The sequence below is a fragment of the Thamnophis elegans genome, chromosome 2 (genome assembly GCF_009769535.1).
Source record: "Thamnophis elegans isolate rThaEle1 chromosome 2, rThaEle1.pri, whole genome shotgun sequence".
NCBI lineage: Eukaryota > Metazoa > Chordata > Lepidosauria > Squamata > Colubridae > Thamnophis > Thamnophis elegans.
In genome coordinates this window covers 75,700,137-75,717,054 of record NC_045542.1, presented here as the reverse complement: position 1 = coordinate 75,717,054, position 16,918 = coordinate 75,700,137, and the positions used below count along the sequence as shown (strand labels likewise).

The 16,918-nt window shown below is 40.9% G+C and overlaps 1 protein-coding gene across 3 annotated transcripts in view; it reads left to right on the top strand.

Moving 5' to 3' along the window:
* Nucleotides 1-16,128, top strand: part of ARHGEF37 (Rho guanine nucleotide exchange factor 37) — a 47,186-nt gene extending 31,058 nt beyond the window's left edge. For all 3 annotated transcript variants that reach the window (XM_032210234.1, XM_032210236.1, XM_032210237.1), the window contains 6 exons: nt 4,496-4,606; nt 5,038-5,367; nt 5,618-5,746; nt 6,984-7,179; nt 10,878-11,050; nt 15,744-16,128. In XM_032210234.1, coding sequence (XP_032066125.1) covers nt 4,496-4,606; nt 5,038-5,367; nt 5,618-5,746; nt 6,984-7,179; nt 10,878-11,050; nt 15,744-15,959 — 1,155 coding nt within the window. In that variant the 3' untranslated portion in view covers nt 15,960-16,128. The remainder of the gene's footprint in view (nt 1-4,495; nt 4,607-5,037; nt 5,368-5,617; nt 5,747-6,983; nt 7,180-10,877; nt 11,051-15,743) is intronic.
* Nucleotides 16,129-16,918: the final 790 nt, after the last annotated feature.

The following is a 16,918-nucleotide window of genomic DNA, read 5'->3' as shown; positions in this document are numbered from 1 at the left end:
GATTAGGTGGTTCCGCCCCAGGTACCTGATGGACCCTATGGGATTTCAGACGGCGCTTGGAGAAATACCTGACACTCTCATCCACAATCCGGTAGAGTCCTTAGTCGCTGCTTGGAATACAGCGGCGGTGGGGGCTCTAAACCGGATTGCGCCTTTACGGCCTCTCCGAGGTAGTGGATCCAGGAGAGCTCCTTGGTTCACTGAGGAACTCCGGGAGATGAAGTGCCAAAACAGATGCCTAGAGAGCCACTGGAAGTAACTCCGAGTCAGACCGAGCACTGATGAGAGCCTTTATCAGGACCTATCTCGTGGCAATACGGGCGGCGAAATCTGCGCATTTTGCTGCTCTTATTGCATCCGCTGAATCGCGCCCAGCCGCCTTGTTTAGAATAGCCGGCTCCCTCTTGAAAGGGAGGGATGCAGACGACCCTTTACAAGGTAGGGCTGAAGAATTTGTTGAGTTTCTAATGGATAAAGTCGCTCAAATTCGGACAGATCTGGACTCCAATTGCACGGTGCCAGCCGAGGTACCGGGGGGAGGCCTTGAGCAAATTTTATGGAGCGAGTTTCAACTTGTCGCTCCTGAGGAAGTGGACAAGGCCATGGGAGCGGTGAGTGCCTCCACCTGTATACTGGACCCGTGTCCCTCCTGGCTGGTCTCGACCAGCAGGGAGGTGACATGTGGCTGGATCCAGACGATAGTTAACACCTCTCTCCGGGAGGGGTCCTTCCCGCACCTCCTAAAGGATGCGGTGGTGAGACCCCTCCTGAAGAAATCTTCTCTGGATCCAGCCATTTTGAGTAACTATCATCCAGTCTCCAACCTCTCCTTTGTTGGGAAGGTTGTTGAGAAAGTGGTGGCCTTTTAACTCTGACGGTCCTTGGATGAAACCGATTATCTGGATCTCTTTCAGTCCGGTTTCCGGCCTGGTTACCGCACGGAAACTGCTTTGGTTGTGCTGATCGATGATCTCTGGTGAGCCAGGGATGGGGGTCACTCCTCTATCCTTGTGCTTCTTGACCTCTCAGCAGCCTTCGATACCATCAACCATGATATCCTTTTGCGATGGTTGCGGGAGGTGGAAGTGGGAGGCACCGTTCTTCGGTGGTTCTCCTCCTACTTCTCAGACAGGCTGTAGTCGGTGTTGGTCGGAGGGCAGTGATCAACCCCTAGGCCCCTCAATTATGGGGTGCCGCAGGGTTCGGTCCTGTCCCCCTTTGCCCAGGTTCGCCTGGTGCACCAATTGCGGCCCTACCTGGACCAGGAGGCCCTTCGGATAGTCACTCATGCCCTTGTCACCTTAAGACTGGACTACTGTAACGTGCTCTACATGGGGCTGCCCTTGAAGAGTGTTTGAAGACTTCAGCTTGTCCAGAATGCAACCGCGCGAGCGATCGTGGGTGCACCTCAGTACACCCACGTTACACCTATCCTCCGCGAGCTGCACTGGCTGTCCATTGGTCTCCGGACATGCTTCAAGGTGCTAGTTGTTACTTTTAAAGCCCTACATGGTATCGGACCTGGGTACTTGAGACACCGCCTCCTGCCAGTCACCTCCCAAATACCTATCAGATCCCATAGACTAGGCCTCCTCCGAATTCCATCTGCCGCCCAATGTCGGCTGGCAACTCCTCAGGGGAGGGCCTTCTCTGTGGCTTCTCTGGCCCTCTGGAATGATCTCCCCATTGAGATCCGGACCCTTACTACCCTTCCGGCCTTCTGCAAAGCGGTTCACCCACAAAAGGGCGAACGACAAAAGCACGCCTGACTAAACCGCGGTGACAAAACCGCGAGTTCTAAAGTGCGCCGACGAATGAGCGCTGAAGCGCGCCGACAACAGCGCGCCGACAGAAGCGCGCTGTAACCCTAACCCTAACCCTAAACCTAACCCTTACCTTAACTTAAATCGCGCTTCTGTCGGCGCGCTGTTGTCGGCGCACTGTTGTCGGCGCACTGTTGTCGGCGTGTTGATGACATTGCAGTTTTAGCGCCATGGTTTTGTCGGCGTGCTTTTGTCATGCGCGCATTTGTCGGGTCACGCTGCAAAGCAACTAAGACCTGGCTATTCCGGCAGGCCTGGGGCTGTTGAACTATCCAGCCCCATTCGAGGTTACGACTGTTGTTGAATTTTAAATTGCTCTTTTTATTTTATTTTTGTATCCCCTCCCCTTTTTATTGTTAGCCGCCCTGAGTCTCTCGGGAATAGGGCGGCATACAAACCAAACCAAACCAAACCAAACCAAATCAAATCAAATCAGTTGCTCCTCAGAATAGGTTGTCAGACTCAATTGGTAAGAAAGTTTTCCCATAGAGAGCATTTCCTCATCAGGAATCTACAAGAGATTTCAAAGCTGATGCAACAATATTGCAAATTCGTCTTAGACAACCCTTCTTCAAAATGTGTAACCACGAGGCACATTTTAAAGACTTACATTTTGTTTTTTTAACATACAGTTTAAGTAGAGCTTAAAAGATATCTGAAGTGAATTTCTTTTTTCATTTTTTTTTTGAGATGATGGAGAGATGTTAGCTGTTCAAGGTAGGTCAGGCCAAGAAACTGACACTGCAGGAATTCTAGCAATTCTACTTGTTAGAATTCCTTGTTAGGGTTCATTAAGAGCCGTGGTGGCACAGTGGTTAGAATGTAGTACTGCAGGCTACTTCTGCTGACTGCCGCCTGCCTGCCATTTGGAAGTTCGAGTCTCACCATGCTCAAGGTTGAGTCAGCCTTCCATCCTTCCGAGGTCGGTAAAATGAGGACCATATGCTGACTCTGTAAATGCCTTAGAGAAGGCTGTAAAGAAGTGATATATAAGTAAATGCTATGCTATTGCAATGTTATTAACAGAATCTTGAAAGCCTATAGAGAACCTTCTCCTTTCTCAAGGATAAAGTCAAGGGAGAGGTTATCTCATTCAGATTCTTATGCTTTTTACTTTTCCAAGGCTGAGTAACCATTTCCCACCTCCTCCTCAAGGCCTTCTCTGTAGACAGAGCTACATTCTTCAACAGAAAACTACCATGTTTATGAATATTTAATTGGAAGTAGACTCTGATCAATGGAAACTTCTATGTAAATCTGCTGATGAATTTGTAAAATGATTCACTAAGGCAAAGTTTGGGAGGAGACTCATGAAACATTTGCATTAATTTATGGTCATACCAAACCAAAACTTTTACTCCAACCTCAGTACACAGAGACCAGGACTCTCCCAGAATGAGACTTCACAGCAATATCTGTAACATAATTGCCACCACCAATTAATAATCTTTGTGTACAGCTTTTTCACTGACTCTTCGTGTAAGTTGCAATTTTGAAGTAGAAATACTTCAAAAATTCATAACCGGACTCTATGTTTATTTATTTGATTGGTGTCCTGCCTTTATTATTTCTATAATAAAAGGTGGATAGTGGCAAATATTAACCTGTGATCACAATTCACCACTTTCCAACTTTTATGGAACCAGCCAAAGCTTTCTTTTCTCCTTCTTTCCAATCTCTTTCCTGCATTCTTTTTTTTTCATTTGCCTATTTTAGTGTGCTATAACTCATGCAGTTAAAAAGTATATAACTTTATTTATTTATTTTTAAATACCAAAGTAAACTATAAACAAACAGAAAAAAGATTTGAAAAAAAATCAGAAAAGAAAGGGGACAAGAGAAAAGAAAAAAAAAATCAAAAAATACAAAAAGAATGAATTTTGACTTTCTTTGGTACAAACATATATATTTAACATGCATCAAATTCTTATTCTAAGATTAATATTTGCTGCATTATTTTGATGGTTCCACAAAATTTGAATCAACAAATCTCCAAATCAGTTTTTCATTTCTGTCCCACAAAAAATCCAAATTAGTTTCCAAGTAGAAATAAAATTTGTTAGTCTTTTTTTTTAAGCCGAGGCTGCCAGTTTTGCCATCTCCATCAAGTCTACCAACTTCATCATCCATTTTTCCATTGCAGGTATTTGTAAGCCTTTCCAACTTTGAGCATATAAAGTTCTCGTTTTCTTTATCATATGTAAAAACAACGTTCCAGAAGAGGTTTCCATTTGTTTGTCCATTAAGCCCAAAAGAAAAGTCTCAGTTGTATACTTTTAAAACCATTTGCATCAAAATACATATTTGATCCCAATATTTTTGTTGCAGGTCCACCGAAGATGAAAAAACGTACACTATTTGATTACATTTCCAACAAATATTTGAAATGTGCTTTTATACATTTTGGACAAGTTATCTGGTGTCATGTATAAATTTTATAAAAATTCTTTAAAATTAAAATTTAGCTTAGTTTTCAAGCCTTTCTTCCATATATCCCTCCCCTTTAATCGAATTGAATATTATTTCCATAACTCATGCATATTTAACCTGAAAAATACTGCTTTTCAATAAATAATAATGGCATTTTAGAGACTGATTTCATGTGAATCACTGGATATGTTCCCGATAAAATCATGTTTTTAGGTTATCAGATTAACTTCTTTATCTTTTAGATGTTTCTTAGTTTCAAACCACATGAAGATGAATTGGATATAGAAACATACATTACCCAACCGTATTGTTCCCTTGCAAAAAAGCTTCACAACACCATCTTTCCTGTCTATGTAAGTATCATTTCATTTCTAGTTTAGCAAATTTGGGAAGAGGGAAGGATCGGATGGATTGATTATAGCTTTGCTTTCTCACATTTGAAGGCAAACTGGGATTTTGTGAGTTGTAGTCTCGGCATAACTAAAGACAATAATGATGATAAATCATTGTGAGATACAATGATTTATCAAAGGAAAAAAAATCTTCATCTTACCCAATGAGCCAATTTCTGAGAAATGGAACCTAATGTCATATATATTCCAAAATTTCAAAGCGAGTTCTTTGAGATTGTTTTAGATTATCTAAGATTTCTCTAAATATTAGGCACATAAGCAAGGAGAAGGACCAGAGACTCTCAGCCCAAAGGCTTCTGATCTTCCACGTCGGAACAGAGCAAAGAAGGAGGTCAAGATTTGAGACAAAGTCTGCATCTCTTCCTTTACAGAAGCAGAGGCTGGAGCACCTGGTATATAAGCCGCTGTGCAACTTGTCAGAGACTCTGAAGGGGCCCCAGAATCTGATCAAGAAGCGATCGGATAAGCTGCTTGACTATGAGGAATATGAGGAGAAGAGGAATGAGACGGGCAGTGTGACCTATGAGGAGGAGGCTATCATGAATACCTATCTTGGCATTAACTCCTTGCTTGTATCAGAGCTTCCTACATTCAACCAGGTGGCCCTGAAGTGGCTGACCTGCATCCTGTGTTCTTTCGTGACTCTTCAGAGGGATCTGGCCAAGCAAGTCCTCCAAGAGGCAGAAGGGGAGATTCTCCAGGTAAGCAGAGATTTCTATTCGATTGCTTCTCCCTGCATGCAACTAATAGGCATATCCTTGAAGAAAAGAAATGTAGCATTTCCATGTAGACACAGAAATCCCACTCCATTCCTAAAAATATTTTTGTGCTGCTGTGCAGCCTGTTATGGAGAGTATAAAAAGCAGGGGACCCACTACAAAGTTTAAGAAAATTACAACTGTTTTACACATACTCTTTTTCAGTCATCTAATTCTAGGCTTACTCTTGTAGCTGCCCCATAGACATCTCTCTGCAACTGAATTTTGGAAAATGGTAATGGATACTTTAAAACAGGCAGAAGATCAGCTGTACTTTCTCCAGGAGAAGTTTGATACTCTTTTGCCAAACCCCGCTGTGCAGGTATGATGCTACTGGAAAACCAAGAAAGGGGGGGGGGTGTTTACTCGTGCACAATTTCCTCAGTTGACTGATGGCTAGTTGACTCATAAATATCTGGCATGGGGATGGAAGAAGCAGGTGGTAATTCCAGGTGATTTCTAAGTCTTATCCAGTGATGTTCTGTGATATTTGGACTCTTGGATTGTGTATAAACTTGGAATTTAAGTGTGAGGGAAGTGAATAATTCAAAGGCTGGCTTGCTCGTCTTTGGAGAGTTTGCTTTACCCTTTTGTGAAGAACTCAAGATGAGTCTTAGTTTATGCTGTCACATTTTTCATTAAGGCACTCAGACATCTTTACTAGACAACCTATTTGTGCATTGTATGCATTTTAGGAGAAAAGCGTACGAATCCTTTTAAGATCTTTTTTTTGAGTCATTGACCCATATATGCTGCAGTGTATATAGAAATGATTTCTGCAGCGGATGATGGTTTTAGTATAAATTGTAGGCCAATGGATGGTTTTGTAATGACTTCTGACTAAACAAAATTAGTTACTAGTAATTCCAAAACAATCTCAGGGCCAATAGAAGCATTAGGAAGGATAAAGCAGATAATCTTAGTCAGTTGATTTTGTACTGCAGTAGATTTAAATGACTTGCCATTAAAGAAATTACTGGCCATATTGCTTAAACTTTATAATTTGAGAATTGTACACATAAAATATCCGTATAGATTCTAGATATTTGCATCCCCAGCAATGGAAGGGTAACAAATAGACAGTTATTATGCTTTGCGTTTTTTAAAATGTAATTTAGGCATGTTTTATTTTAGCCTACTGACAATTTTCAGAGAAGTTGACCTTAGTTTAGTATGATTGCTTGAAAGGCTGTAGCACTGAGATTCAGCAGCAGCTGTCTCGAGCAAATGTATTGCTCTTGGCCCTGTAGAAGAAATAGAACTGGTAGTATTAGAAGCAGATAGAAATAATATTCCCTCGCCTTTGCCCAGTGCCCGATTTCTTGCAGTCCTACTCTGCTTCATTTGCAGAATTCCTGTTTTTTCTCTGTTTTCTGAAGCTTAGCGTGCAAAATACGTTTTGACTATCATTTATCACACCTTGTTCTAGGATATTTTTGGTTAGATGCATTAGCACTTTGTTTCATTATGATTCATGCATAAGTGCATAAAACACAGCAGCCTATTTCTTCCACAGGGGATATATTTCTGACTCATTTCTCCTTCTACCTTTTCAATAGCCTCTTAGCTCTGCAGAGGAGAAGAAGGTCCTTTTGCTTCTGAACAAACATGGCCCAGATAAGTTGTACCAGGTGACAAGCGACACCGGTGGCTGCAAAGACATGGACTTGACTCTGCAGAGAGGGCAGATAGTGGCTTTTTTGCATGGCATGGACTCCAAGGGCAACACAAACCGATGGCTGGTTGATTCAGGAGGTATTGTTAGTGTTGCAACCACCCAGAACCCTTTTCTTTGTACCAATAAAGGAGAATGTATGTAGCTCGGGATTGAAATGAGGCAACCTTGGTGTTCCCTGAGCTTCAGTGGTGGGTTGCAGGTGGTACTCCCTGGTATGGGCATACCGGTGCCTGCCCGGAGCACAAGGTACCATTCCAGTATGGTGCTCCAGAGGGCCCACCTGCCCGCCTGCCCAAACTCCTTACCTGTATCTGAGCTCTTTGGTGCTTCCGCGCACATGCACGAAGCGCATAGTGCCTGCGCAACGCTCCGCCGAGCAGCTGGGGCATCACGGAGGCGTTGCAAGAAGTAAGGATGCATGGTTGTGCATGCGTGCTGCGCGTGTTCATGTGGTGGACGTCGGGCCCCTTTGCAACCGTACTGGGATCCAGAACCCACCACTGCTGAGCTTGGTGGTTTCCTTGAATATGTTTCATTACCCAAAGTAGGTAATCATCATCAACTCTGCATGAAAATAAGCAAGATCAAGGAGCACCAAGGACCTATTTTCTTGTTACCAAAAGTGGTACATTGGGATGGTCTGATCAGTCTAAACCCAGTCTGAATGAATGGCACACATTATTCTGTTTTGTGAAATTTGAAAAGCAATGTTTTCTTTTTTCTTTGTACTTGCGTTTTTTTTAAAAAAATCCATGGTTCTTTGAAATATCTGTCTCAAAAAGCTAAGTAGGTTCAGATCTGTATAATATTTGAATACCAGGAATCCTCCGGGGCTTGTAAAATATAATGATGGCATGGTATACATCATGTGTTGTTGTTCATCTGGATTTGCCTACTTTTAAAAAATGCTAAGGATCAAGTGGTTTTTAATATGTCCTGATATGTAAAACCATAGAATACAAAGGGGATGTATTTTCTTCTTCACATGACTGTATGTGGGTATACCCTGAAATAAGTAAAAGTGGAACTCAACTGAAGGCAGTTGCTTATAATCAAAATATTTTTGTATTTGGCTTATGCATCAAAATCCCATGATGGCTGAGTTGTATAGCTGTATTGCAATATATGCTGTTTCGTATACAATCTGGTCTACCTACCTGGTTTATATGGTTTATATTTTTGAATTATACATGCTTTAATTGCAATGAGTCCTTAAGCGATGGAGGCTTGTGGAAAGATGCACCTATAAATTCAAATGGTCCAAAAGGACTATTTTACAAAATACACATTGGCATTTAGAACTTTTTTAGCAGGAAAAGAAGGGGTGAGTGAATTGATCTGGCTGCAGAACAGTCTTTGATGAAGTGCAGCCTTTTGATGTAAAATGAATCTGCGTCTGATATCTCTTACATCCCTACTGCATCAGATAAGAAGCTTAAACCATAACCACAGAAGATTTCATTGAGCCTAATCTGGTGAGCTCCAGATGTGTTGGATTACAACTCCCAAATCTCTGGCTGGTTATCAGGGGAATTATAGTCCATCAGATCTGGAGTTCAGCAATTTGGGGAAGATTATTATAGAGTGCTATTGCTCATGTAACATGTGATCTGATAGTCTGATTAGCTAATGTAGGAGGGGAAAAACGGAATTTGCAGTTTGCCAAAGGAAGAACTGCAAATTCCGTTTTTCCCCTCCTACATTAGCTAATCAGACTATCAGATCACATGTTACATGAGCAATAGCACTCTATAATAATATAGATATATATATAAGTTTTCGTAGATTTTCACGGGTGTAGGTATGCTGGTCTTGTTGTATTTGGGTCTTTTCCCATGTAAGATTGAGATTGTCTTGACAACATTTCGGCGAGGTCCCACTCGCCATCTTCAGGTTGGTGTTTTCGGCTTCGTGCTTGTGCGAGTAAAGTGTGGTCGGAGCTGCCATCTTTCTATAAATCTTGGGGGGGGTGGAGTGCTGCTTTTGTTGCTGTAAGTAGGTTGATTGGCTGTGTAGTTGCATCCTGATTGGTAGATGGAGTTGATGTTTGTAGATTGGTCGGCTGTTTCGTATCATCCTGTGTAGCTGAGGTTCTGGCTGTGTGCTGATTTGTCTGAGCAACTAGGTGATAGGGGGAAAATATATCTTTGAATACTTGCTAAATGGTTATAATGAAAGAGAGAGTTGCTTGCTCTCTGAATAGTGAAAATCAAAGGTCAGGAGGAAAACTAGAGTGATGGTAGGATAGCTGGACTCAAGTATCCCAAGAGTTGTTGTAAGTTCCCTTACCAGATTTTGCATGTATTAGGTAATTACAAAAAAAAAACAAAAAAAAACAAAACAAAACAGGAGAGATGCCTCAACTATTGTACCATTGTCCTGTTAGGAAGAAAATGAGACAGCTTTTGTTCAAATTGCAGGGCTGGGGAGTAGCTACAGAGACGGGTGAAGGAAGAGAAATATTTTCAGCATCTAGAAGATCACTAACTGAACTAAAGGTTGTCTGTCCCATGGTTGAACTTTGCCTAAAGTTGGAGCAAAAGTCCAAATTGCCCTTTCTTTCTTCTCTACCATTCTTTTACACTGACTTTTCTACCTCTCTCTCTGCCTTCATATTGCAACCAGTTCCTTTCCTCTTTCTTTTTCTTGTCCTTTCTTTTCCTATATTAAACACCTCTTCCTCTATATTTTCCCAACAGTGTAATTTTTTCCAGGACTCATTCTAACCCTATAGCTCTATATCTCCCCTTCTTGTCTCCATTCATCATATTTGTGCTAATTTTGGTCATCTTTCCCACTCATCTTATTCCCTTTCTATAACAACAACAACAACAACATAATAATAATAATATAATGTAATAACAATATAATATAATAATAATATAATGTAATAATAATATAGCATGGTATGGCATAGCATAGCATAACATCATAATGTAACATAACGTAACGTAACATAACATAACATAATATCAAAATATTATAGTTCAAGATCTGCGGTGTACAGTGGTTAGAATGCAGTACTGCAGATTAATTCTTCCAACTGCCAGCAGTTCGATTCTGAGCGGCTCAAGGTTGGTTCAGGCATCCATCCTTCAGAGGTTGGTAAAATGAGGACCCAAATTGTTGGGGGCAATATGTTGACTATGTAAATCACTTAGAGAGGTCTGTAAAGCACTGTGAAGCAGCATATAAGTCTAAGTATTATTGCTAAGTGCTATTATTAAGTTGAAAGACACAAATAAGAAAGTACAGATACAGTACAATAAAAAGGGTTAGTATAAAATAAAACAGTTTGAGATAAATAAGTCGATAGATATTACATTAAACATTTTAAAACACATACATTAATACATCAATAAAAACCTTACTTCTATAGCCATAGTTAAAAGGTTAGGCATTGTCGCTGTATCATTAGGATTTTTATATGAATGTAAAATTTTAATGCATTCAAAAATATCTCCTCCTGGCCTTGATTTTAAAATAGGACAGATTACATCCTGCCAAAAACTCTTGTAAAAATCACATCCTTTCATTAGTACATCCCACACATCCTCTCTTCTTTGCTACAATAATTGCTGCTTTTTGTCCATTCGTTTTTATATCAATCGTTATTTCTACACCATTATTTTCCAATTATGTCAAGTTCATGCCACTTTCATTGGCATTGCAGTACAGCCATCTGCTACTAGCTGATAAACAACAAGGGAACATCCTACTTCTTGTCAGCAGTCTAGCCTTCAGCCTGACCCTACCTGTCTTATGTACTATGCAGGTCCAAGGGGCTACATTTCACCTGGAAAGCTACAACGGTACCATTACGCCCCCAGCTCAAAGCCCAGAACAACAACGGTGCCCCAGGGCAATACTGCTGGGAAAATGCCTCCTCCTTACAACTTACCCCAAACTCCCAATCCCCCAGCATACTTCAGCACTCCAGTTTTACAGGTGAGTAAAGTACAAGTTTTTCAGCCACTCCTTTCTTAGTCTTTCTTGTTGCTTTGATTTTCAAGGACAATAGTACCGATTGTGTACAGGCAGTGAATTTATGGCTGGAGACTGGCAGATGATGGCATTTGCTATCCTGTTATGCTGATTTATATTTTATCAGAGCCATTTCAGGATGCAAAATTGGGCATACCTCTAAAGTAATTCCCCACCCCCATCCCCAGGTAGTTTGTTAGAAATAGGATCTCCAATGGATTTAAATATGGAATAGCCCAGATATGCTGACTCATCCTTGAGACATTTATAAAGTGAAACATGAGTGTGGGTCAGATTTGGGAACTGGCAAGATGTTGGTCAAATTAAAAAATATACCGTATTTTTTGGAGTATAAGATGCACCAGAGTATAAGACGCATCAAGATTTTGAAGAGGTAAAATTAAAAAAACGTTTTTGCACTCTGCAGACTTCCCAAACCCCTTGCATGCCTCATTTTTTGTGAAAAACGTGGAATGCAGAGAGTTTAAGAGGCCTGCAAAGTGCTCCTGGGGTTGGGGGGGGGCACAAACGAGCCAAAATGGCCCTTTTTTCATGAAAACAAGCCCATTTTTTGCCCCCCCAAAAGAGCATGCATACCCTTTAGGAGGCTTGTAGAGTGCTCCTGGGGGCTGGGGGAGGGGCAAAAATGAGCAAAAAACCATCCATTTTTCGCTCATTTTTGTCTTCCCCAGCCTCCAGGAGAACTTTGCAGGTCTCCCAAACCCTCCGCATGTCCATTTTTGTGAAGGGGCAGGGTTTCAGGAGGCCAAAAATGCTGTATTCAATGTATAAGACGCACCCAGATTTTTACCCTCTTTTTTGGGGGAAAAAGGTGTGTCTTATACTCTGAAAAATACAGCACATGTAGTGAGCAATGAAAACCAAAACAAAGATTGATAAGATGTAGCAGCAATATGAAGGATTAGTTTATATGATTATTTCTAACAATACATAAGATCATAAGAGGCATCAGATAGACTTGGGCATTCACTTGCTGCTTATGTAGGAGCTGGAAGTCAAAGTTTTAATAGGGCCCTGAAAAGTTTAGTCTGCATGAATTCCGAATGAAAACTATTCATCACCATGACTAATATTTCACCATTTCTGTTTCATAACTAGAATCTGAACTGGAAAAGATCTAGAAAGCTTCTTTCCTCTAAGATCTTTTGTATGATGGTCCTCTGATTTCCCCACCATCTTTCAACTATATTATTTAAAACAGGGACCTTGAACCCCGGGCAAAATTAATTAAACATAGCCATTCTCAGGAATGTCAACTGCTTTCAAAGTAAGGTGGCATTACTTCCTTCCTTGGAGAAACATGGAATACTTCCTGGATCCAGCTATCCATGTCCTGCCTAGTTATTTGAAAGGGCAGAGAAGGGCCTGATTCAGGGGTGAGTTCCTACCGGCTGAGCAATCGGTTCACTTTATGAGCACTATGCGCAGTTTAGTAAAAGTTGAACTTCTGCATTGCAAAAAGCAGCTTGGTAGAAACCCACCAGTGGCCTGAATTCAAATCACAACTGGCAACATTAAAAGTACAGAAAACCCTATCAAGTGACATCGTTTTCCAAAAATATCCAAATTCATCCAGTATGTGTGCAGTGACTTTGTCCTGTTCACCTTTCTCTAAAAGGTTGTAATTTAGCACAAGCATGAATCTTTAGCACAAGATGAAATAAGTGCAGAGAGAACTGCCACATTGCAGTTCTTATCACTATTGTGTAGGCTGAAATATGAACTTTCATTAATGTTTGGTGTTATCTGCTTCTGGTTTTATACCTTTATTGCTTTAGATCTCTTTTCCATCACTCCACTTATATTAGTTCTCTAGTAAACTAAGGAACTTGAATCAATAATGGGGGGAAAGCCTCCAGGGAGTAATCCCATTCATCTCTTGCCACCTCTGTGTTCTAAGGATTGACTGCAGGATTGAGATGTAACAGTCTGCCAAATTGTGGGGCACACCCAGCGGTGGGATTCATTTACCTTCCCTACCAGTTTGCAAATGTGAGCGCATGCACAGTGCTTGTGCATTATGTTGGGGTAGGTGGGCGGAGCCTCCCACAGCTGCCACTAACGGTTTGCCCGAACCGGAGAGAATTGACTGAATACTACCCCTAAATGCCATCTGGATACCTTGTGGGATTTGAATTTTGTCCCTTTAGGGTTAATTTTTTTTTGAAATAATATAGAGAATTCTCTTAATATGAATTACAATAAAGATTAATGAGTTAACAAGAGCATATATTATTTCCCATAGCAAAGAGAAACAGACACAGTCAAATTGATTCTTTTATCCCAAGAAGAGAATATATCTAATCTTGTTTTTATTTTGAAATTGCTTCCAGATTTTATGCTTGCAGTGGGGGGGGGGGGAGAAATGATTTCGTTTTTTCTAATTAGATGGTGTATTGTTATAGAAATGGCTTGTGCATGCTGTTGTGTAAAAGTAAAAAGTTGTGGTTTAATGTTGTTATCTTCCACTGTGCTAAAAAGAATCGGAAGTCAGTGCCTTTCTCTTTTCCTTTCCCTCTTTATACCATATTGTTCTCCCACCCCTCCTAATTTTTCCTTACTTTTTTGAATTTATATTTTGATAAACTAATTATAAAGCTTAAAAAAAAACCCCACCCAAATAAACCAAAGACTCATCTCCCAAGATATGAAGGTCAAAGTCATCCAAGAATAAAAAGCTCGAGAATTCCAGCAACTGCCACAAGACATCAAGATGAAATCCAAGAACTTGCAGAGCAGCTCAGCAACTAGTATACCAGCAACCTCTATGGTGAACACACTACAGTGGACTTTTGCCATCACTGTAACTGGTCCATCCATATGAGTATAGAGCAATTGTAGTCATCCTGGCAGCTAGTGCTGTTAAGGATATAGTGTTGTAGGCAAATTGGCACTCCCCCCAACAACATAAATAATCGCAGTGCATTGCAGAGACTGTTATAGGAACTGCATCTTCAAGAGACTGGTTCTGGGAACATTGAGCAGTGAAGGAAACTATTGTACAATTTTGTAACAGTAATGAGTCATCACCCAGTGCCACCAAATCAGAATGCAATAAGGTTCTTTTCCTAAAAGTTAATCCTATTGTATTGGGAGAAGCTCACTCCCATTTTATGAATGTCTGTCCTCTGGACCTCTCAGATGAACTGCTTTTGAATTTCAGTCCAGGGGCTGAGAAAGGACTAGGTCCATAGTTACAATAGCTCATTTAAAAGGTAAGAGGCCCAGAAGAGGAGCACGAGGTGAAGCAGGAGAATGAGCAGCAATAGGGGCCATTCATGAGCAAGAAATCCAGGTCTAATTTTGTGATTGGCAGCACTAAGATAGTGTTAGTATGCAGCCATATAAGCATGCAAGGGAGCTTGGTCTGGGCATACATAATATTATCACGTAATGCTGCTGAATCCAAAATGGAGTGAACAAAATTGTTTTTCACCCACTTCCCAAAATGATAATAGTAAATGGTGCATCAACATGAAACTCTTACTGGTAAAAGTAACAGAAAATCTGCAAGGCACCCAATGGGGACAGAACCCGCAACACTGAATAATATGTAGTATCTGGCATTCCTTCCCCATTTAAATCAATCTCTGCAGCACACAACGGCTTTTTTTCAAGAACAGCAGGTGAAATATTCTTTAGAAGAGCAATAAAGCCATAGAATAGAATAGAATAGAATAGAATAAAATAGAATAACAGAGTTGGAAGGGACCTTGGAGGTCTTCTAGCCCAACCCCCTGCTCAGGCAGGAAACCCTACACCACTTTAGACAAATGGCTAACCAACATCTTTTTAAAAACTTCCAGTGTTGGAGCATTCACAACTTCTGGAGGCAAGTTGTTCCACTGATTACTTGTTCTAACTGTCAGGAAATTTCTCCTTAGTTCTAAGTTGCTTCTCTCCTTGATTAGTTTCCACCCATTGCTTCTTGTTCTGCCCTCAGTTGCCTTGGAGAATAGTTTGACTCCCTCTTCTTTGTGGCACCCCCTGAGATATTATATATTCGTAAGGAATCTGGATAAGGCCTGGAAAGTACCAGTCAGGAGTAACACAGACAAAAGGCTCTTCCCCACATTCTGAAGAACATTAGGAAGCCATACAGGCAAGAAAATTCATCTAACAATGCTCTGGAGGAACCAGGCTCTTTATATATGTTAGTCTCAAGGTTTAAATTCTGGCTCTTTCTCTCCCCTTTTTTGTTTCACTATTTTTCTCTTGGCTTTGAAAGATTCTGCTTCTTCTCTCTTATTTACAGTATGGTTTTTTCTGGTTCTAAAAATGAGAGATTTCTGTCTCACCAGCTTCAAACGTACCATTTTCTGCAGGCTGACAATTGACAATCAGATGTTCTCGTGTCTTTGGACTAGTAGCTCATTTGTGTCCTGTATAATGCCACAAATTTAGATACCTGTTCTGGGCGTGGCTACTTGTCATAAATTTCAGAATACATTTCTACTTCTTCAGGATGTTTGCAGAAAGGCACCCCCAAAAAGTTGCTTTGGCTATCTGGATAGGACTGAGCTGTCCATGTTTCTTTAATTTTTTGGTATCTTATCCTGTAATGTAATGATCAAAATCATATCATATCCAGTATTAAAACTGTGTTTTTGTTTCTGTGTTTCTGTGTTTTTCTTAGGTAAGTGCTGCTTATCCCTTCACAGCCAGGAGCAACCAGGAAGTCAGTCTGCAAGCAGGCCAATCAGTGACTGTGCTGGAACCCCATGATAAAAAGGGAAGCAACGAATGGTTCTTAGTGGAAGTGAATGGACAGAAGGGCTACGTGCCTTCCAACCACCTGGCCATGTTACCCCCACGACCACCTGGATGGGTTTGGCCATTTCCAGCTCAGTAAATGCAACTGTTAAGCTTGGTTTAGAAGTCAGCTACGTTTTCATTGCCTCTTTTTCCCTTTTTCTTTCATGACATTCAATGGGCAAAGAGGCTGACAATGAGGCTAGGAGTCCTCTGGAATATTGTGAGTTTCAGTTTCAGAAAATCAGAATGAATTTGTGCCATATTTATTGAAAAAAAAAATATATGAAGGAATGTAGGTACATAAGCTACTTATAATTGTGATGGTATTTCTTGATCTAAAGCTGACAAGGGATCTTCCAAATATTGGAAAAGAAGGGTTCCTGTGGTAATCTAGGATAATTACTGCACCTTTAGCATTACAAATAGTCCTCATTCAGTGATCTCATTTGGGACCCACAACTCAGTATTATGTGAAGTGTTTGCTAAGTGAACCCACAACTGTGCTTAAAATCTTAATTCAGCTTTCCTTTGCTTTACAAACCTGTAAATGTCACAAAGCTACTTTTACAGTACCATCATAACTATGAATTGTTGCTAAATGAGATTTGATGTATTTGATCAATACATGGTCTCAAACCAAAGATTTCCGAAGAACACATACGTGTAACTGTGCTTAGTGCAACAAGGGCTGAGAAGGGGAATTTGTCTCTTCCTAACTAATTCCAGAATATCCATCTCAATCAGTTAGCAACCCATCGTGACAAAGAAGCTGTGAGCCAGGGGTGGGTTCCTGCCAGTTCTAGCCTCTTCTATAGAAGAAGTTCCACAAATCTACAGTGCTGTTTAGAACTAGTTCCAGCTCCCTCCTCCCGCCCGTCCGCACATCATCAAGATGAAGAGTGAGAGGAGGAATTCTGGGAGTTGAAGTCCACAAGTCTTAAAGCTGACAAGTTTGAACACCCCTGGGTTTTTTTTCTAAAGGATTAGGGGTGCAAGGGTCTTGTAACTTGACAGCTTTAAGGCTTGCATGCTTCAAATGCCAGAGTTTCTGAGCCA